The sequence below is a fragment of the Nannobrachium achirus genome (genome assembly GCF_963921795.1).
Source record: "Nannobrachium achirus genome assembly, chromosome: 3".
Classification (NCBI taxonomy): domain Eukaryota; kingdom Metazoa; phylum Chordata; class Actinopteri; order Myctophiformes; family Myctophidae; genus Nannobrachium; species Nannobrachium achirus.
In genome coordinates, this window is record NC_137812.1 from 21,125,816 (window position 1) to 21,147,927 (window position 22,112).

At 41.1% G+C, this 22,112-nt stretch overlaps 1 protein-coding gene across 1 annotated transcript; it reads right to left on the reverse strand.

The window, feature by feature from the left end:
• Positions 1–1,241: 1,241 nt before the first annotated feature.
• LOC308281843 (uncharacterized protein) lies at positions 1,242–22,112 on the reverse strand. The gene is made up of 19 exons (XM_080722165.1): positions 21,887–22,112; positions 19,148–19,167; positions 18,539–18,675; positions 18,113–18,239; positions 17,025–17,200; positions 15,774–15,933; positions 15,559–15,675; positions 14,578–14,742; positions 13,229–13,288; positions 12,094–12,240; positions 10,951–11,087; positions 10,418–10,544; positions 9,438–9,613; positions 8,141–8,300; positions 7,929–8,042; positions 6,114–6,278; positions 4,586–4,645; positions 3,400–3,546; positions 1,242–2,078 (listed from the first exon to the last, which is right to left on the reverse strand). The coding sequence occupies exons 2-19, from the start codon at positions 19,158–19,160 to the stop codon at positions 1,438–1,440; spliced, it is 2,829 nt and encodes a 942-aa protein (XP_080578291.1). The 5' UTR covers positions 19,161–19,167; positions 21,887–22,112; the 3' UTR covers positions 1,242–1,437.

A 22,112-nucleotide genomic window follows, 5' to 3' on the forward strand; every position in this document is an offset into this window, starting at 1 on the left:
TATTCAATGATGCTGGTTGCAGTGAAATCTATAATTTTAACATCAAAACAAAAAGTAAAGGATCGCTTTAGGCCATTCTATGAAGCCCAGAGGTAAGGAATTTTCGGGCTTTGTCCCCCGTTCACGCCCGACCCCCATGTAATGTGATGACGTCATCAAACGATAAAGTCAACTTCAACTCAACCTTTTACTGAGTCGAATCGACTTGCTAAAATCACATGTCCTAAGAATAACGGTACCAAATGTGTTGATTTTATCTGCCGCGTAACGATTTTATTTTTTTGCTTTTGTCGCAATGAGTTGTGACCCGATAGAGGGCATGATCTCTAGTCTGTACATCAAAGTCCGTACAAGATTTGAACATTATCAATAGATAATCATTCAATAGATATTTTATTTGTTTTAAAACATTTAAGTATGTATGCCATTGTCTCTACAGCCCTCCAGGTCAACGGCCCATCGGGCAGAGGTTCTCTGTCTGAGGTGTCATCTTGGACCTCTCATACACCAGATATGCTATTCTAAATGGTCATTTAAGGATGTTGTGCGCTAAACATCAGACACCACAAGAAAGCATATGCTGACAAGTTATGTTAACAATGTATGAAGTCAGCTGTCATGATCACATGATGATGGGAGCCAGGCACAAGTCTCAAAGACGCAATAGAGGGTATGCGTGTGACATCATCATCATACCCGGAGTTATGCGGGAACGCCTACTGAGTGGCAAAAAAAACGACTTTCTGGTCTTGACAGCCCATACATCCAAACAGAAGTGTCCCCACTTTGACACTCAATTTGCCATTCAATGCATGCATGCACATACCCTCTATGGGGCTTTTAAGCCGTGACATAATTTTGTAGTCAGACCTCCAAGCAGATTTATTATCAATATCTGTCCCTCGCTATTTCAACAGATCCGAGACAAAAATAATGACTAAAGTATAATTCTACCACTTTCATTTCAACAACAAAGAGAAGAAAAATGTGTAAATAGAAAAAAATAGTAAAAAGATTCACGGGCGCTGGGGCCTTTTGGCCCCAAAAGTTCTCCTCTGCCTACAAAATGATGTCAGACTTAACAGCCCCTATGGTGTCAAGACATGGGCGGGTGCTGAGGAAAAAAAAAAAAAAAAAAAGAGGGGACGCTCACACTGTGGGCTACAGTTGCAAAATTATTTATTGCACCTGAATGCTGCGGTGACACTCCAGTCTTTCCTCTGAGAACATAACAGCTGCAGTCAAGTTAGAATTAGCACATCGGTGTTAAATGTTGCTTTCTTAGCATTCAATGGAATGGAAGGCAAAAAAAAAAAAGTACACAGTGATAAACACATTTGGCAGTCTATAAATCTTGACACCATATATAAAGTGGCAACTCGGTGGTCTTTCCTGCAACTAACATTATTTCCCCCATGAAGGAGTCATGAGTCCGTTTTAAGATATATCATGTGTCTTCATGTGTGTTCTTCCATTATCTATTCTAGTAAAGCTTTTACCACAAACTGTACAAGTAAAGGGCTTTTCGCCTGTATGAGTACTCATGTGTGCTTCTAGATAATCCTTTCGACGACAGGCCTTGCCACAAACTGTACACTTATATGACTTTATTCGTTTCAATATTTTCCTACAATCGTCAACACTGAACGTTCTTTTATGAAAAACCATGGCCTTAGTTTGTTTTGATGACTTCCAGTCCTGGGACAGCTTGTTGCTCAAAGACAACATTTCCCCTTCCACATTGTGAGCCATGGGTGATTTCAACGTGTCTTTGGTATCAGATTCAGAAGAGTTTGAAGAGAGGAACTGGTCAGCTGACTGATCTTCCATGGTCTCCCATTCATCACTGTCTTCAGTGTCAGAGTCAGAACAGTGAGAAGAGAGGATCTGGTCGTCACAGGTTAGTTGTGACTTGACCCAGTACTCTATATAAGCGTGTGTATTCATTTGGTCAGTTGAGGTGCTGGCTATAGGCTCTGTCTCTCCGTTTTCGTCAGCGTCGTCATTGTTCACTTCAGAATCCTCTGGTCTATTAAGTAGCTCCTCCTGTTCCTCTTTAATCTGTGGAGCCAGGATGTCTAGAAAACAGATATAATTATAGGAAAAACATTAATTTGAACGTAAAATGTCTTTCTATGAAGTGTTTCCTCTGTTTTATAGCTGTGGTAGTGGGAGGAATGTCTACTGTAAATAAATGCTTAATCTCTCTGCATTGAAAGGAACACTTTTGGCCGAAACCGAAAACAGAATGGCCATAGGCAGCCTTTTTCTTTTTTGCCATTCGGTATTCGGCCAAGAATGTTCCATTCACAGCATGTAGTGTGGTGCTGCGCCGAAAGTTAATGGAATGGGTTTTAAAGCTTTTGGAGAGGCTACTCACCCTGTAAGCCTACACTTACAGGGTGAGTAATCGATTAAAATAAACAATATTATTATATATTTCACCACTCCATTATGACGACAGAATATAATAGTATAATAACTCTGTATGTTAAAAGCACAAGGACCAATGTTGAGGATTACTTGTCCAATACCACGTTAGCAACCAGTTACTAAGAGAGGAGCGATGGCAAGCTTTGCTTCTCACCCATTGACTTGCATGTTATGACAGATTTGTTCCCCCATGTAAATAATCCATCATTTCAGTAGCAAAAGCTTCAAAATCTTTCCTAAATCTAGTCAACAAGGCCTGCAGTAGGCTATGCACTTGAAAATGAGCATGACATTATTTAAAGTTATACCATGTAACTTTTTTTATAAAACAAATCTTAAAATTGTCCTAACTGTTAAATCGTTAAGTTTTAGAACACCCACTCCGTTATTTTCAGCTTCTAAAGCCTTCTCTTGTTTTCTATGATCCTTGCCGGGGTCCAGATTTCGCGGAAAAATTACGGGACAAATTAGAGGGACACGAGAGACCTCTATGGATGCGTCTCGGCGAGGCGAGGCGGACGCGGTGGTCTGAAGGCCCAGTCCGCGGCGAAAAACGGCCGAAAAGAGCAGACGCGACCGCGGTTTGCTATACTGCTACAGACCACTAGTTGAGCAACTTACACAGTATAGCTTTAAATAAACTAAAAACACTGGATGCACTCTGATAAAAATGGTGACCGATCGGATTAAAATTATTCTTATTAAATAATACGGAAGATAGGGGTAGCCTAATTCTGCTTCAGCGTACCATATTGTGACATCTGTGAGCCTTCAGTAAGCACAATCTGAACGTTTGTGTAGAAGTATGTGTCGTAATGTGTAGCTAAACTGCTCAACAGCTGGTTGAGGTGGACCCACGGCGGTCGTGAGATATCAATTAATCCAAAACAAGCCAGCCCAGCAGCCGTCAACAAATCAGTGTATTATGATGGTGAAGGTGAGAGCGAGAGGGAGCATGAAACTTACTGGTGTCGAGGTGGTCTTCATGTTCCTGTTTAATAGAAACAGTTCTGGTGTCCAGGTGGTCTTCAGGTTCTTGTTTAATATAAACACTCCTGGATGGTTCTGGAGAAATCCTCATCTTCTCCTGCAGACTGGACTCCACACACTGGTCTGAAATGAAAGAATTAGAATTTTTAGACTCCGATGTGACATCTTCGATGTGGATCTTCTTTTCCTTTCGGCTGTCCCCTTCAGGGGGCGTCACAGCGAATCATCTGCCTTTATCTCATCCTGTCCTCTGCCTCCTCCTCTTCTTTCACACCGATTAACTTCATGTCCTCTTTCACAACATCCATAAATCTCCTCTTTGGTCTTCCTCTAGGACTCCTGCCTGGAAGTTCCAAACTCAGCATCCTTCAACCAATATACTCACTATCCCTCCTCTGTACATGTCCAAACCATTATCTCCAAAACATCTGACATGTCCCTCTAATGTACTCGTTCCTGATCCTATCCATCCTTGTTACTCCCAGAAAGAACCTCAACATTTTAGTCCTTGCCACGTCCAGCTCTGCTTCCTGTCTTTTCCTCAGTGTGACTGTCTCTAAACCATACAACATAGCTGGTCTCACCACCGTCTTTTGAGTCCTGAAGGTCAATGGTGACCATTTAGGCCTATGCTACACAAATCTGGATCTTTCTGAAACTGGACCTCTCTTTGTACGATTGGGGCTTGCAGCCACACGAAGCTGGAGATTTTGGCCTCTAAACTGGATCTTTTTTAAACCATATATGGACACTCCATATGGCCAAGACAGAATTAATTTGCAAATCAAGGCTGCTGACTATTATCACCTTGGATATCCATATATGGAGCTGACCTCTATATCTGATTCCCAGACGATGCCCTGTTGCGGCAACCACACTAATAGAATCCCTTTTATGCCCATCAATATTAAGCCCATATCTGGCAATGCCCATATTGCAAATTAATTCCGTCCTTGTCCCTTTTATGCCCTTATATGGAGATCCCTGTCATCAATATTAAGCACATATCTGGGAATGCCCATATTTGGCAATGCCCATATATGGACACTCCAGATAGATCATCACTTCGGAATAACGCTAAACGACCTTCTAACATCACCGAAATCAACCATTCAACCTAGTATAGACATGGACAATTACTACATAATAAAGAAAGACTGACCGTTGACAGGTGTCGGAACCGCCATACCAACTTCATGATTCTCCTCGGCCCAATTGTTGACTGCAAAGACAAATTTCAAAAAATGTCACCAGCGCAATATAGGTTTAGATGTTTTCTCTAATGCAAAGCAGACATAAGTCTGTGTTCAGACACACCAAGAAGTCAACTACAACACCACATACATATGTGAAAATACTGAAACAGCAATGTCTTCTCAACTTCTTAACCAACTTGGCAACTTTTTCCTTCTTACCAAGTACTGTATGTTGCAGGGTGACAGTAGTGCTATGCCCATGATAAACATTCTGTGAAATGTGTACCCAGATGTGCAGAAAAACCTTACTCATGTTGACGTAAGCATAAGGCGGCAATATAGTTTATTTCAGGGTCTAAGTTTATGAAGTCTGTAAATCAAGGGTCTTCAACAGGGGATCCGGGACCCATAGGGGGTCCTCAGAGTTACTACAGGGGGTCCTCCAAAACTGAGTTATAGAACCTTTTTTCCCCTTTTTTATATTAACCACTTGAACTCTCGTGTCCATATTCTTTTGCCAAAAATAGCCGATCTACAAGCTCACAAGGCTTGTAGATCGGCTATTTTCGGCAAAGAGGTTTGGTGTGGAGAGGAAAAAGAGCAGACTAAGTACAGAATGAAAGGTCAAGTTTATTAAGTATTGACGGTTCAAGTGGTTAAATATCTGAAAACACAAATTGACATGAATCCAAAACACACTGATGATTGTGCTGCCAAACATTGAAACTATATGAAAAGGTTATGGGGGTCTCTCCACTAATAGTCCAGTCATTTTAGGGTTAGACCTGGAACAAATTGCAATAGTAGCAAACTCAACTGATTTTGTATCCTCATTATGTCCTTAGTGAGGGAAAAAAAGTCCCAAGGAATCCCACTGGGGCAAAGTTTTGAAAACGACCTACCTACCTTCAATTACTTGACTTGACAATATAACGGAAAAAATGACTGAAAAAAAAATCTGCTTTAAGTGGGATATGAGGGGTCAAACTAGGTGTTTTTAATTATTCTGAATCCATTGCAAGCATTTGTTTTGCATGAAAAACATTCCTTGGGCTAAAAACGGACCCCAAAAGACTGAAAAATTATGAAAATTGATGAAAATTGACGTTTTGAGTGGCCATTTCTGGTCCAAGGAATGTTTTTCGTGCAAAACAAATGCTTGCAATGGATTCAGAATAATTAAAAACCCCTAGTTTGACCCCTCACATCCCACTTAAAGCAGATTTTTTTTCAGTCATTTTTTCCTTTATATTGTAGTGTAGTGTATAGTAAGTGAAGGTAGATAGGTCGTTTTCAAAACTTTGCCCCGGTGGGATTCCTTGGGACTTTTTTTCCCTCACTAAGGACATATTGAGGATACAAAATCAGTTGAGTTTGCTACTATTGCAATTTGTTCCAGGTTTGGCCTAATTTTGGCCTAAAATGACTGGACTATAAAGGGTCCTTGGCCTGAAAACGTTGAAGACCCCTGCAGTAAATGTAAAAATCACTTACCTATTTCAAAAGATATTTTGTCAGCTGCTTTCAAAATCTTCTTCAGCTTCTCCACACCATAACGGTTGGCCTTTCTCAGGTTTAGGCCATCAGGAAGTCCATTCACCTTGAGGTAACCTTTCATGGCTTTCATGTAGGGTAACAAACCCTCCCCCCCGGCGTCCCCTAAATGACACAGACGAGACGCCACACCGAAATGTAAACATACACAATATTATGCACGTAACAGCAGTCTTCTCCAGAAAGACAATACAAATAAATAATAATAACTAGCACCAAAATACAATATAGATCAGTGGTTCTCAACCTTTTTAGGCTGCGACCCCCAAAATAATCATATTTTAACTGGGGACCCCCACCCCCCCACCCTGACGAGCACTAAGAGTTGAAGCATTACATTTCGTATAACATGGTTCCATTGTGAAAATAGCAGATCTACATCTACATGTAGATCGGCTATTTTCACAATTTCTGACTCTAATTTGTTCAATGTTTGTCATTTTAGAGGTATTAAAAAGTCCTTAAATTGTCACTTTAAAATTGTGAAGATAGCCTCTATACAGTATACACTTATTCCTGTATGTTGGTTTGTTTATTGTTGAGTGAGAAAACAATGTTGCACTTTAAGTTAATAATCTGGGGACCCCCCAAAATAATTTGGGGACCCCCTGGGGGTCCCGACCCACAGGTTGAGAACCACTGCGTTATTTGTCCCTGGTCTACAACCACACACCAGGGTCTCTTACCAAAGGCCAGAGTCAAATTTTCTTAAGAGTAAGACCACCTCCTGTAGATGCACTGGTTTGACCAACTGTTACATACAGATCGCTTACAATAACTAAACCATATATATTGGTTAAAATAATGACTTTATAAAGGGGTAGTTCACTCAAATACAACTTTATAAACTCCAACTTTCGCACCTCGCCGTGCATGTGTAGCTCAATCAGAGCTCAGTCCCATGCTGTGCGCTAGGAGCGTTTTGCATCTGATCGCTGAACTGAAGCCATTTTATTTTGCTATGGTTATATTCCAACACTGTAAAAACAATGACACAAGAGTAAACAATACAAAGTACATGTAAGCTGAAATTTGGAGTTAAACAGATTTTTCATTAAGTTTCACTTTCAAGTTTGATCCCCGTTTGCTTCCATTAACACTTGGGGAGCCAAACTCGTTCAGGGACGAGTTAAGGCCACTAGATGTCACTGTGCCAAAAGGAAGTTATCTCGTTTACAGACGAGGCAACGAAGAGTTAACTCTACGAGCCTGCAGCTGCCCTCTGAATGACCCGAGTCCATTACGTCACCCGGGAGCTGCAGGCAGTTAGAATGGGGGAGAAATTGCGGAAGCACTTAACATTGCTTTAGATTCTACTTTGAAACATAAGAACGGCTTTATCTAAGAATGAGATGAAAACAGCCCCAGGGAAGCAGAGAGCTGATTGTTTTCACGGCGACACTTTACCGCGATGGTCGGTCCCGGTTTGGATTTTAGTTTCGCGAGCGTTTGTAAACAAATGGATTATCCTCCTCAATCTTCTCTGGACACGCACGTGCACACGCTCGAAGCTTGCGAGGCACGTCAAAACAAAGCGTAAGTCAATGGTGGCACCAGCAACAGCTATAAATGTTATAACCTTAGCAGCCCATGTGTTAAACACGTGAAGAATGTTGCCTTCTCTAATAGCTGTAAAGCGCGGGCTATACATTAACCCACAATCTGAGCGCATAAAGCCCCTCTCAGGATAAGTCAATGATTCATTCAAAGTCGTATTTGGGTAAATAAGTAAATAAGTCCTTGAGACATACTTACTGTATTTTTGGCTGAAAAGTGCTGTCACTTTTTTACTGAGATCACTTCTCTCTGATTTGGAACTTGCAGTTGCAGTTGAAAATGAAGCTGAAGTCGCAGATGGGAAGAGAACTCCTAGGAAATGCAATGGAGAAGAAAAATAAATGAGAAATGAAGAAACTCCCCCATAATTTTAGTTTCATTTGTCTGAATGAATATATCTCTCTACCAACCTTTACAATATGCAGCAAAATCATCCGAGGCGCCAGTTGCCTTGAGGAAACCCTCTCCTTTATTGGTAACGATCGTTTGTAGCGCCCTGATTGGATTTTGATTTTGAGGGTCAAATGCTAGTACCACAACCTCCATACCCACTGCCCGCAGCCCGGACACCTTAAATCACATTTAGAACAAAAAACATGAAATAAATCATAACAGTTCTGGGCAAAATACCAACAGAAGTATTATAGGTGTGCACGAGAGTTACCTGATTGTAGAAGTATTATAGGATTGAGGTTACTGGGAACCTTAGCATGTGTATGAAATAACCCCTGGCTTATAATAAAAAATCTGTTTATATGTGTATTGTGTATTGTGTATTGTGATTTAGTGCCATTCCCGCGATATCTCGTGAAAAGTACTCGAGTATTAGTAGTGCCGATCCCGAGATATCTTGTGAAAAGTAATATATTACTGTAACGGCGAGTACAATACCGAGTACAATGGCGGAAGGTCCGGAGACGAAATCCGTCGCTGATTTGTCATCATCACGGCTCCACGAGCACAAAATAGTCATTCCATAACATTGAGGTGGACGGGGGATCTCATCTTTAATGTCCATTATCTCAAAACTACACTTTAGAAGCGAAGATGGAGGCAGATGCTCGCTTATATAACACATGTATAAAAGCTCCGATCCGGCCGCCATTACACCACGTAAACAAAGATCGGTTCCGGCGCAGGATGCGATGACGTCAGACCGGAAGTGTTTACGCTATGGACTTCTGGCCTTCAAAATAAGATAGTGGCCGTTAATGGGGCCGGGGGGGGGGGGGGGGGGGGGGGCACTCTAGATATTTTAATCCGTTAATTTCTGAGGCTTTTAATGAGTTAACTCATTGATTGCCATTTTCAAAATGGCCGCCAAGTTCCTCACTGCCACGTTCCTAAATTTCTAGTGCACAGATCAATTTCTAGTGCACGGATCGTGCACGCCCATGCCTAGATGATGCACCATATGTGTAGTACTTTTTAACAGCTTTCAAACAAAAAAATCCGCTTGGAAATCCGTTCAGGCATTCATGAGATAGAAGCCTTCAAAGTCAGACAAAACAAACATTTTGCCATTTTGAAAGGGTCCTCGAAGTGTGTGTGTGTGTGTGTGTGTGTGTGTGTGTTATTGTGTGACCAACAGCAACAACATGGGATGGCATCAGCCTCGGTTTTCAAAGCAAGTCCTGGCTTATTCAAAGAATTTATATTTCCACAGACGTATCAGTAAGCATAGATATCTATCTGTTGATTTCAAACCTCTATGTCGATCTGGTTGAGGTGCCTTTTCACTTTACGATGTCTGTCAGCGGGGCTAAGGGGATGTGTGGGCTCTGCAGCTTTCACCTCCGCAGCCCTCTGCCGATAGAGACATTTATTGGCATCATCTAACGATGACCACTTAAAGGCCGCCTCATCAAAAGTATTGCTTCTGCCTGAGAATGAAGGGGAAAAGCACATTTAAGGATGTCTATGAAGTGCTAGTTTGACAGACAGAAGCATGACAGTTAAGTCTGAATATAAAGTAGATTTGAACACATACAACAAATAAATTACAGGAAGCAGTTAAATTTACTTTTCATAAAAAAGAAAAGAAAAGGAGGAGAGGAGCTTAAAGTTCTATAAAACCGACATGTTTCGACCTTACGGTCTTCATCAGGGCAAGAACTGAAGAAGAACTGCGCTGATGAAGACTGTAAGGAAACATGTCGGTTTTAACTTTAAGCTCCTCTCCTCCTTATTCTGAGTGCTCGGGTCCCCTCGTCCTTTTTTTTACTTTTCATTACGATGAACAAATGGTGACATGATGGCTTTATAGGGCTGGGCAATATACGGTGTCTGGTATCTATCCTGTGTTTCATGCTTACGGCAGTTGTTGGCTACTATGTTACCAGAATTTACTCTAGATATTCTTACATTCTGATTATTGTAATATTCTGATATGGTGCCATCTTCCTGGTTTAAAGGCCATATTTTGTTTGTATTTACCCAATTAATCTAGATTCACATTACTGACGATTACTTAAAGTGTTGACATTAGATTTTGTTTTATTGCCCGGTCCTACAAGAGCAGGAATGCATCTTAAAATGTTCAACAAAGGACAACAGAGACAACACACATAAGCAGTGCAATTTGTACTAAGACCAGTAGCTTTATTCCTCAATCCTTATAAACGATAATTCAAAATGGTGTATGATATGCTGCCTGCAATACACAGTTAAAAGGCTTATTCTCTCACCAGTGCTTAATTCTTCCCCAACGAAATAGTTGTAACCCGATTTGCCTTTGGTGTAAAGCAGTTTGTGTTTTGGTTTTGGCTTTGATCCAAGAGGTTTTAGGCGTCTTCTGTGATTCCCAATCCAGTTCTGAGACGACAAACAGTAGAATTAAGGCAAGTTAATACTGATTACCATTCAAAATCAAAATACACCACAGGTGAAACAGAGTGAAAGTGGACGATTTTAAGTATTTAGGGTCAATATTCCAGAACAATGGAGAGTGTAGAAAAGAGGTGAAGACAAAAAAAAAAAAAAAAGAAAAAAACACTGCAGTACAGTTAGGTTCTGTTGAGAGTGATTCCCCTGACATCACAGTGACGTCAGAGCATTATGTCGCATAGAACCACAGTGGCAGGCGTAATAGACAGAGATATATACATACGGACAAGCTGTGACCGTGACATACATACTAAACTTGCAAATAATAAGACAGTTAGGAATGCACAATTTAGATACAATAGATATATCTAATGTAACCACAGTGGAAACGTACTCTTATATGTCCAATTTCCAACCCAGTCCTCCGAGCTGCATCTTGAAGCAACTTATCGTTGGAAACACTTGACATCCCTGCTTCAAACAAGGACACCAAGATCGCCTTCTGCTCTGATGAAATTAATGTTCTACTCCCTATGGAATAATCAAGCGCGCACGCGCACACACACACACACACGCAGACACACACACACACACACACACACACACACACACACACACACACACACACACACACACACACACACACACACACACACACGCACACACGCGCGCACGCACGCACACACACACACACACACACACACACGTACTGAATAGTTAATTCACCCCCCCCAGGGTTTTTTACTTGGCCCCATCCTTGCAAGCTTGACCACAAAACTAGCCAATACAGTATCAAAGTAACAATGTAGAAACCTATTATTATGTTGATGCGGGACATGCATAACATGCTGGTGCTGGCTTCTATGGAATCCAAATCACTAGAATAATAAACAATATTATTACATATTTCACCACTCCATTATGACGACAGAATATAATAGTATAATAACTCTGTATGTTAAAAGCACAAGGACCAATGTTGAGGATTACTTGTCCAATTCCATGTTAGCAACCAATTACTAAGAAGAGGAGCCATGGCAAGCTTTGCTTCTCACCCATTGACTTGCATGTTATGACAGTTTTGTTCCCCCCATGTAAATAATCCATCATTTCAGTAGCAAAAGCTTCAAAATCTTTCCTAAATCTAGTCAACAAGGCCTGCAGTAGGCTATGCACTTGAAAATGAGCATGACATTATTTAAATAAACTAAAAACACTGGATGTACTCTGATAAAAATGGTGACCGATCGGATTAAAATTATTCTTATTAAATAATACGGAAGATAGGTAGCCTAATTCTGCTTCAGCGTACCATATTGTGACATCTGTGAGCCTTCAGTAAGTACAATCTGAACGTTTGTGGAGACGTATGTGTCGTAATGTGTCGCTAAACTGCTCAACAGCTGGTTGAGGTGGACCCACGGCGGTCGTGAGATATCAATTAAGAATGAATCCAAAACAAGCCAGCCCAGCAGCCGTCAACAAATCAGTGTATTATGATGGTGAAGTTGAGAGCGAGAGGGAGCATGAAACTTACTGGTGTCGAGGTGGTCTTCAGGTTCCTGTTTAATAGAAACGGTTCTGGTGTCCAGGAGGTCTTCAGGTTCCTGTTTAATAGAACCACTCCTGGATGGTTCTGGAGAACTCATCATCTTCTCCTGCAGACTGGACTCCACACACTGGTCTGAAATGAAAGAATTAGAATTTTTAGACTCCGACATCTTCGATGTGGATCTTCTTTTCCTTTCGGCTGTCCCCTTCAGGGGGCGCCACAGCGAATCATCTGCCTTTATATCATCCTGTCCTGTGCCTCCTCCTCTTCTTTCACACCGATTAACTTCATGTCCTCTTTCACAACATCCATAAATCTCCTCTTTGGTCTTCCTCTAGGACTCCTGCCTGGAAGTTCCAAACTCAGCATCCTTCAACCAATATACTCACTATCCCTCCTCTGTACATGTCCAAACCATTATCTCCAAAACATCTGACATGTCCCTCTAATGTACTCGTTCCTGATCCTATCCATCCTTGTTACTCCCAGAAAGAACCTCAACATTTTAGTCCTTGCCACGTCCAGCTCTGCTTCCTGTCTTTTCCTCAGTGTGACTGTCTCTAAACCATACAACATAGCTGGTCTCACCACCGTCTTTTGAGTCCTGAAGGTCAATGGTGACCATTTAGGCCTATGCTACACGAATCTGGATCTTTCTGAAACTGGACCTCTCTTTGTACGATTGGGGCTTGCAGCCACACAAAGCTGGAGATTTTGGCCTCTAAACTGGATCTTTTTGAAACCATATATGGACTGTTGGACACTCCATATGGCCAAGACAGAGTTAATTTGCAAATCAAGGCTGCTGACTATCATCACCTGGATATCCATATATGGAGCTGACCTCTATATCTGATTACCAGATGACGCCCTGTTAGGGCAACCACACTAATAGAATCCCTTTTATGCCCATCAATATTAAGACATATCTGGGAATGCCCATATTAATTCCGTCCTTGTCCCTTTTATGCCCTTATATGGAGATCCCTGCTTATATGGACACTCCAGATAGACCATCATCACTTTGGAATAACGCTAAACGCCCTTCTAACATCACCTAAATCAACCATTCAACCTAGTACAGACATGGACAATTACTACATAATAAAGAAAGACTAACCGTTGACAGGTGTCGGAACCGCCATACCAACTTCATGATTCTCCTCGGCCCACTGGTTGACTGCAAAGACACATTTAAAAAAATGTCACCAGTGCAATATAGGTTTAGATGTTTTCTCTATTGTAAAGCAGAAATAATTCTGTGTTCAGACACACCAAGAAGTCAACTACAACACCACATACAATGTGAAAATACTGAAACAGCAAGGTCTTCTCAGCTTCTTAACTCATTCTGTGCCAATGACTGCTTATGACGGTTTTTTTCCAATAGCCCTGTGTGCCAATGACGGCTTATGACGGTTTTTGTGTTTTTTACATAGAAAAAAAAAAAAAAAAAAAAAATCATTTTTTTTTTTCTAAAGATGTCAAAATGACCTGAGATCAGAGAGATGCTTTTCTCTGTTTGTGTGTTCGCTCCCTCGTTTAGCTGATAGAGAAAATGTGTGTTCATGTGTGTCCATTCTAGTGGATGGACACTTTTTTTCATTCAAACAGCTCTATCTCTGGAACCATTTGTCCGATTGCCAAAATTCTTTTTGCCACTGAATCACAACAACTGTGTCTGTTTCTGTGGGGAAAAAAATTATAAAAAAAAAAACTTTTTTTTTCATTGCATAGTAAAGAAAAACTTACAAAATCTCGGCACAGCTACCTTGGAGCCATTTTGGCATCTGGCACAGAATGAGTTAACCAACTTGGCAACTTTTTCCTTCTTACCAAGTACTGTATGTTGCAGCGTGACAGTAGTGCTATGCCCATGATAAACATTCTGTGAAATGTGTACCCAGATGTGCAGAAAAACCGTACTCATGTTGACGTAAGCATAAGGCGGCAATATAGTTTATTTCAGGGTCTAAGTTTATCAAGTCTGTAAATCAGGGGTCTTCAACAGGGGGTCTGGGACCCTTAGGGGGTCCTCAGAGTTACTACAGGGGGTCCTCCATAACTGAGTGATAGTGATTGAGTGTGATTGATAGTGATGAGTGATTTTTATATTAACCACTTGAACTCTAGTGTCCATATTCTGAGAACTTTTGCCAAAAATAGCCAATCTACAAGCTCACAACGCTTGTAGATCAGCTATTTTCATTCAGCAAAGAGGTTTGGTGTAGAGGGGAAAAAGAGCAGACTAAGTACAGAATGAAAGGTCAAGTTTATTAAGTATTGACGGTTCAAGTGGTTAAATATCTGAAAACACAAATTGACATGAATCCAAAACACACTGATGATTGTGCTGTCAAACATTGAAACTATATGGAAGCTATGAAAAGGTTATGGGGGTCTCTCCACTAAAGGGTCCTTGGCCTGAAAAGGTTGAAGACCCCTGCAGTAAATGTAAAAATCACTTACCTATTTCAAAAGATATTTTGTCAGCTGCTTTCAAAATCTTCTTCAGCTGCTCACCACCATAACGGTTGGCCTTTCTCAGGTTTAGGCCATCAGGAAGTCCGTTCACCTTGAGGTAACCTTTCATGGCTTTCATGTAGGGTAACAAACCCTCCCCCCTGGCGTCCCCTAAATGACACAGACGCCACACCGAAATGTAAACATACACAATATTCTGCATGCAACAGCAGTCTTCTCCAGAAAGACAATACAAATAAATAATAACTAGCACCAAAATACAATATAGATCAGTGGTTCTCAACCTTTTCAGGCCGCGACCCCCAAAATAATCATATTTTAACCCCCCAAAATAATTTGCGGACCCCCCTGGGGGTCCCGACCCACAGGTTGAGAACCACTGTGTTATTTGACCCTGGTCTACTCTACAACCACATACCAGAGTCAAATGTTCTTGAGTGTAAGACCCCACCTCCTGTAGATGCGCTGGTTTGACCAACTGTTACATACAGATCGCTTAAAATAACTAAACTATAGATTGGTTAAAATAATGACTTTATAAAGGGGTAGTTCACTCAAATACAACTTCATCAACGTGCATGTGTGGCTCAATCATAGCTCAGTCACATGCTCTGTGCTAGGATCGTTCATGCATGCATCTGATCGCTGAACTGAAGCCATTATTTTTATTTTGATATGGTTATGTTCCAACACTGTAAAAAGAATGACACCAGAGTAAAACATATAAAGTACATATAAGCTGAAATTTGGAGTTAAACACATTTTTCATTAAGTTTCACTTTCAAGTGTCATCCCCGTTTGCTTCCATTAAACACATTTTGCCTTCTCTAATAGCTGTAAAGTGCGGGCTATACATTAACGCACACTCTGAGCGCATAAAGCCCATCTCAGGATAAGTCAATGATTCATTCAAAGTCGTATTTGGGTGAACTACTCCTTGTAAATAAGTCCTTGAGACGTACTTACTGTATTTTTGGCTGAAAAGTGCTGTCACTTTTTTACTGAGATCTTTTTTACTCTCTGATTTGGAACTTGCAGTTGCAGTTGAAAATGAAGCTGAAGTCGCAGATGGGAAGAGAACTCCTAGGAAATGCAATGGAGAAGAAAAATGAATGAGAAATGAAGTAACTCCCCCGTAATTTTAGTTTCATTTGTCTGAATGAATATATCTCTCTACCAACCTTTACAATATGCAGCAAAATCATCTGAGGCGCCAGTTGCCTTGAGGAAACCCTCTCCTTTATTGGTAACGATCGTTTGTAGCGCCCTGATTGGATTTTGGTTTTGAGGGTCAAATGCTAGTACCACCACCTCCATACCCACTGCCCGCAGCCCGGACACCTTAAATCACATTTGGAAACAAAACACATGAAATAAATCATAACAGTTCTGGGCAAAATACCAACAGAAGTATTATAGGTGTGCACGAGAGCTACCTGATTGTATAAGTATTATAGGATTGAGGTTACTGGGAACCTTAGCATGTGTATGACATAACCCCTGGCTTATAATAAAACATCTGTTTATATGTATTGTGTATTAAATACATAATGATGTATTATGTGTATAAATGAAACCACTCCAGTATATATTGTGTGTACATCTGCACCAAAATGACTTTGTTTAGCAAGTAACTGATGATGTGATGAAGCCAAATTATGACTATTAACCACTTAAACAGCATCATTTTCTTCAGGTGTCAGGCTACATTGAGTCTAAGTGCCGGCCACACCCCATAAATTGAGATGGAGTCCCTCTGGGCTCTGGCTCTATTAGCCGGGGAGCCACGGGCCCAACATTTGAGAGGACCTGTGATGTCATGACATACTTTGTATTTTTGTTTTTTCTATTAATTTGGTCAATAAGGTTACACAGAATGAGTGGCCTGCTCTGCCGGAAACACTGCGAAAAAAGGTTATGGCCATTTGTATATTCACTGTCCCATCGACTTCACTATAGACGATCTACAAGCTCATGACTCGCGAAGCTACGACTCGCTACAAGCTCTCGACCTTTCAGAAAAGATTTCCCCAAATATGAATGCTGGGGTTAGAGAGGTTTATCAGTATCTGAAAGCTACTGTATGCTTAGATTCAACTATTGTATGGTCAATTATTTTGGGATGATGATTAATAAGTTAAAGCAGGGGGGGTCCCCTCAGGGGTTCTCGAAGTGTGTGTGTGTGTGTGTGTGTGTGTGTGTGTGTGTGTGTGTGTGTGTGTGTGTGTGTGTGTGTTATTGTGTGACCAAGTAGGACTTTATTTTAATATACCGGTATTTAAATTAAAAAGGAAACGCAAGGTTTCTGACCAACAGCAACAACATGGGATGGCATCAGCCTCGGTTTTCAAAGCAAGTCCTGGCTTATTCAAAGAATTTATATTTCCACAGACGTATCAGTAAGCAGAGACATCTATCTGTTGATTTCAAACCTCTATGTCGATCTGGTTGAGGTGCCTTTTCACTTTACGATGTCTGTCAGCGGGGCTAAGGGGATGTGTGGGCTCTGCAGCTTTCACCTCCGCAGCCCTCTGCCGATAGAGACATTTATTGGCATCATCTAACGATGACCACTTAAAGGCCGCCTCATCAAAAGTATTGCTTCTACCTGAGAATGAAGGGGAAAAGCACATTTAAGGATGTCTATGAAGTGCTAGTTTGACAGACAGAAGCATGACAGTTAAGTCTGAATATAAAGTAGATTTGAACACATACAACAAATACATTACAGGAAGCAGTTCAATTTACTTTTCATTACAAAAAAAAAAAAAAAACAGAACAACCAGGTGCTCAAGGGAGATAAAAACATGTTAAAAAGTATGTGGTGCTGCCAGGATCAGTGGGAAAAACACTGTTAAAAAAGGACGAGGGGATCCAAGCACTCAGAATAAGGAGGAGAGGAGCTTAAAGTTCTATAAAACCGACATGTTTCGACCTTACGGTCTTCATCAGGGCAAGAACTGAAGCCCTGATGAAGACTGTAAGGTCGAAACATGTCGGTTTTAACTTTAAGCTCCTCTCCTCCTTATTCTGAGTGCTCGGGTCACCTCGTCCTTTTTTTACTTTTCATTACGATGAACAAATGGCTTTGACATGATGGCTTTATAGGGCTGGGCAATATACTGTGTCTGGTATCTATCCTGTGTTTCATGCTTACTGCAGTTGTTGGCTACTATGTTACCAGAATTTACTCTAGATATTCTTACATTCTGATTATTGTAATATTCTGATATGGTGCCATCTTCCTGGTTTTAAAGGCCGTATTTTGTTTGTATTTACCCAATAAATTTTATATATCTAGATTCACATTACTGACGATTACTTAAAAAAGTGTTGACATTAGATTTAGTTTTATTGCCCGGTCCTACAAGAGCATGAATGCAAATAAGCACACATAAGCAGTGCAATGTGTACTAAGACTAGTAGCTTTATTCCTCAATCCTTAAAAAAGTGAACGATAATTCAAAATGGTGTATGATATGCTGCCTACAATACACAGTTAAAAGGCTTATTCTCTCACCAGTGCTTAATTCTTCCCCAACAAAATAGTTGTAACCCGATTTGCCTTTGGTGTAAAGCAGTTTGTGTTTTGGTTTTGGCTTTGATCCAAGAGGTTTTAGGCGTCTTCTGTGATTCCCAATCCAGTTCTGAGACGACAAACAGTAGAATTAAGGCAAGTTAATACTGATTACCATTCAAAATCAAAATACACCACAGGTGAAACAGAGTGAAAGTGGACAATGGAGTGTGGAAAATCAGTGACGTCAGAGCATTATGTCGCATAGAACCACAGTGGCTGGCATAATAGATAGAGATACATACATACGGACAAGCTGTGACCGTGACATACTAAACTTGCGACCTACGGTCGCAAATAATAACACAGTTAGGAATGCACAATTTAGATACAATAGATATATCTAATGTAACCACAGTGGAAACGTACTCTTATATGTCCAATTTCCAACCCAGTCCTCCGAGCTGCATCTTGAAGCAACTCATCGTTGGAAACACTTGACATCCCTGCTTCAAACAAGGACACCAAGACCGCCTTCTGCTCTGATGAAATTAATGTTCTACTCCCTATGGAATAATCAAGACCACACACACACACACACACACACACACACACACACACACACACACACACACACACACACACACACACACACACACACACACACACACACACACACACACACACACACACACACACACACACACACACACACACACACACACACACACACACAGAATAGTTAATTCACCCCCCCAGGCCCCAGAGTTTTTTACTTGGCCCCATCCTTGCAAGCTTGACCACAATACTAGCCAATACAGTATCAAAGTAACAATGTAGAAACCTATTATTATGTTGATGCGGGACATACCTAACATGCTGGCTTCTATGGAATCCAAATCACTAGAATAACTAATTCATAGTGACTGAGGAACTTTAATCTATGTGATTTAAGACTGCACATTTTACATGTCATTGCACTTTCATGATATGACAGGATATACTATATAGCCTACACATTATTCCCAGAGATCTTACCTTTTCCTGCCATATTGGACCTAAAACATAGAAAATAGGTGGTTAGATTAAATGTTTCGGTTTTTATTGCACAGATTAGAATGATAGTTATCTTTTTTGTTAAACTTAGCCTACTGATGTGAGAAGTCATGAAACGTTACATCTTAACCACCTTCTTTCGGACAGTTGAGCTACAGTATGAAATCAGAGAACAATACAGCTAATATAATCACAGTCTTTTTAAATACACTTTAGTAGGCTATATATATCATGCTTGATGACATTGTAGAGACATGCTCTCAATTAACATGCTGTAATAATGTTTGAACCGTGGTGCACTCTGCAGTCTGGGGAACCAAGAAGCGATGCACTGATGTCGATGCCGAAAATAAACAAACCTCCGTGAGCAGTAAGGTCAGGTGGATTACAAACAATATATAGCCTAATATTTTGAATGGTAAGTGCAGCTTCAACTCCCTGCCAGGTCGTTCGACAGGACAAAAGTCATCTACTGTCGATGTGAATTTATTTCACCACCAGAGTCCGTCTAGTGTAAAATACCACTTGTCAATACCACTAGCACAGAGCTAGCCTGGGATCACTTCCAATTTCGTGCTCCTGACCCGGTTGGGAGCAAAAACAGCCTAGCCTATGTCATTTTGTAGTCTTGACGGACTACACCGTAACTACCAAACCGGAATCAGTTTTAAGGGCCTTTTAGGTCCTACCCAATTAAACCCTTGATGCGGCATAGTTGTGCTATAGTTTAGCTTTGTTTAGGCATTTTGTTCAAAACGGACCAATCCTGCAAACTTTGGAAGCCAATGTAAGCCAACTAGGATGGAATATGAAATACCAGACAGGCCAGTCTTGATCACTTGACTATAGATGCTGTACTGACTTGTGTGATTGTTGGAACACATCTGAAGGAGTAATATCAAAAAATGTGTTTTACATAAGTCTGCCTCCTGGCAGCACTATAAAAGCAGATGTGAAAAAGGCAGGGCAAAGGTTTTTCCTTGGCCTTTAGGGAGTGTGCATACAAAGTTTTACACTGATAGGTGGAGTCATTGGTAAGGCCACCATGAGGCTGATTTGAACATGTTTAAGTGTGGGAATGTGCGTGCAGGATTTCACAGAAATCACACTGTGTTCATGATTTGAGGCATTTTGTTCAAAAGGGAGCACTCTTGCAAACTTTGGAAGCTAATCAGGATGCAATAAGAACAATCTTAAAGATAGAGATACTGTGAAATGATTTGTGTGATTTTTGGACAAAATCTGTAGGAGTACAGTCCAAAATGTGTTTTGCACAAATCCACCTCCTGGTAGCGCTATAACAGGCCCTTGCAAAACAATTGGGGGCAGAGATTCTGTTCTGGCACGCAGGAAGTGTGCATGCACAGTTTTGCTCCCAACCGTGCCAGAGATTAGCTGTCCAAAGGCAGACGGAAGGACACCCATGCATGCGCCTTTCGGCCTGGCGGAGACAATAAATGTATTTATAATTCAGGGGTTGCATTTGTAGTCCTAGACGGCCATGTTGAGGACCAACACACAGGTGTTTCAATTTGTCTGATTGGCATAGAACTGATGTTCTACACCAATCAGAAGAATACCTGTGTTGGTCCTCAACATGGCCGGTGTAGGACTACAAATGCAACCCATGAATAGAACACTTGGAGCAAGAAGGGAAGCACCTTATCTTCCTTATGATCTACCTTAGCATTTGAGCATGTTGGATGTTTGGAGCAATTGGGGATCAAACAAACGGGCTCAACAACAGGAATGCCAGAAAAGTCGACCTCTTTCAAAGTCGACCCCAAACTCGTTTCCCAACGGGTCTGAGGCCTTTAGCTAGATGCAGAATAGACAAAAATCAAATATTTGCTTCTGGGGGTCCCTGGAACAAAATATTTTGTGATGGGGGTCCGTAGCCAAATACATATCATTCTGGGGGTCCTTCACATGACAAAGTTTGAGAAACACTGATGGCCACATAAGTTTTTTTCAGAAAATTGTTATGATTTAGAAGACATTTGTAGAATGTGCCTATCAGTGGTTAAGGACCCCCAAAATGTATTTTTGGCCGTGGACCCCCATCTCAAAATAGTTTGTTCCACGGATGGACCCCTATTGCTAACCTTTTTGTTCCAGGGACCCCCAGAAGCACAGATTTGATTTTAGTCAAATCTGTGGCTAATTTTAGCCACAGACCCGTTGGGAAAAGAGTCTGGGTCGACTTTGAAAGAGGTCGACTTATCTGGCTACCAACACAACGAACAACAGTCCATGCATGGGCTATATAACTTCAAAATGTAAGTCATATTACAGGCGTCATTATCACTGGTTGATGTTGGAATTCTAGATTCAACATCTTTAAAAGAGTCGCATCTTTAAAATTCGCGGCTATCGTGTCCATTGTATGCTACCAGTGAGCGCACGCCACACACACGCACGCGCGCGCACGCACACACACACACACACACACACACACACACACACACACACACTCCCACTGTCTATAGCCATGTTTATCCTAGCCTTCCCTGGCTGTGATGTGTCCATGGACTATTTGTACACGCAACGCAACAACACTGTTTTTTTTTCCCTCCTTCCATATTTGGGACAACGGAATCCAAATACAAAAGGGTAGAATGGGTTCCGATTTCCGACAAGAGGCTGAAGTTATTTTTTTCTCGCTAGGACGGGATTAGCAGCTATGCTAGCTCACTATCCACTATGCTTATGAGTGTTTACCTTCAAGCCACGGATGTTGGCCGTCAAAGCGGACCGTTTGCGCTATGAATATTCCCTGTTTGAGTCGATCCCGTCTGGATCTTTGTTCCGAAGGATAACCACGTGAACCCGTGAAAAACAAAAGTCTGGTGAAGCGAGGTTACATGATGCGTAAACCCTGAGGTGATCTCGGTCACTTCAGTCAGTGGAGTGGAGTAAAGTAACTAAAGCCCCTTTTCCACTAACA

Coding starts and splice junctions, on each gene's coding strand:
- LOC308281843 (XM_080722165.1), bottom strand. Junction 18,240..18,538: donor TGGAAATTGGACATATAAGA/GTACGTTTCCAC, acceptor TTGTCGTCTCAG/AACTGGATTGGGAATCACAG. Junction 15,934..17,024: donor TCAACCAGATCGACATAGAG/GTTTGAAATCAA, acceptor ATGTGATTTAAG/GTGTCCGGGCTGCGGGCAGT.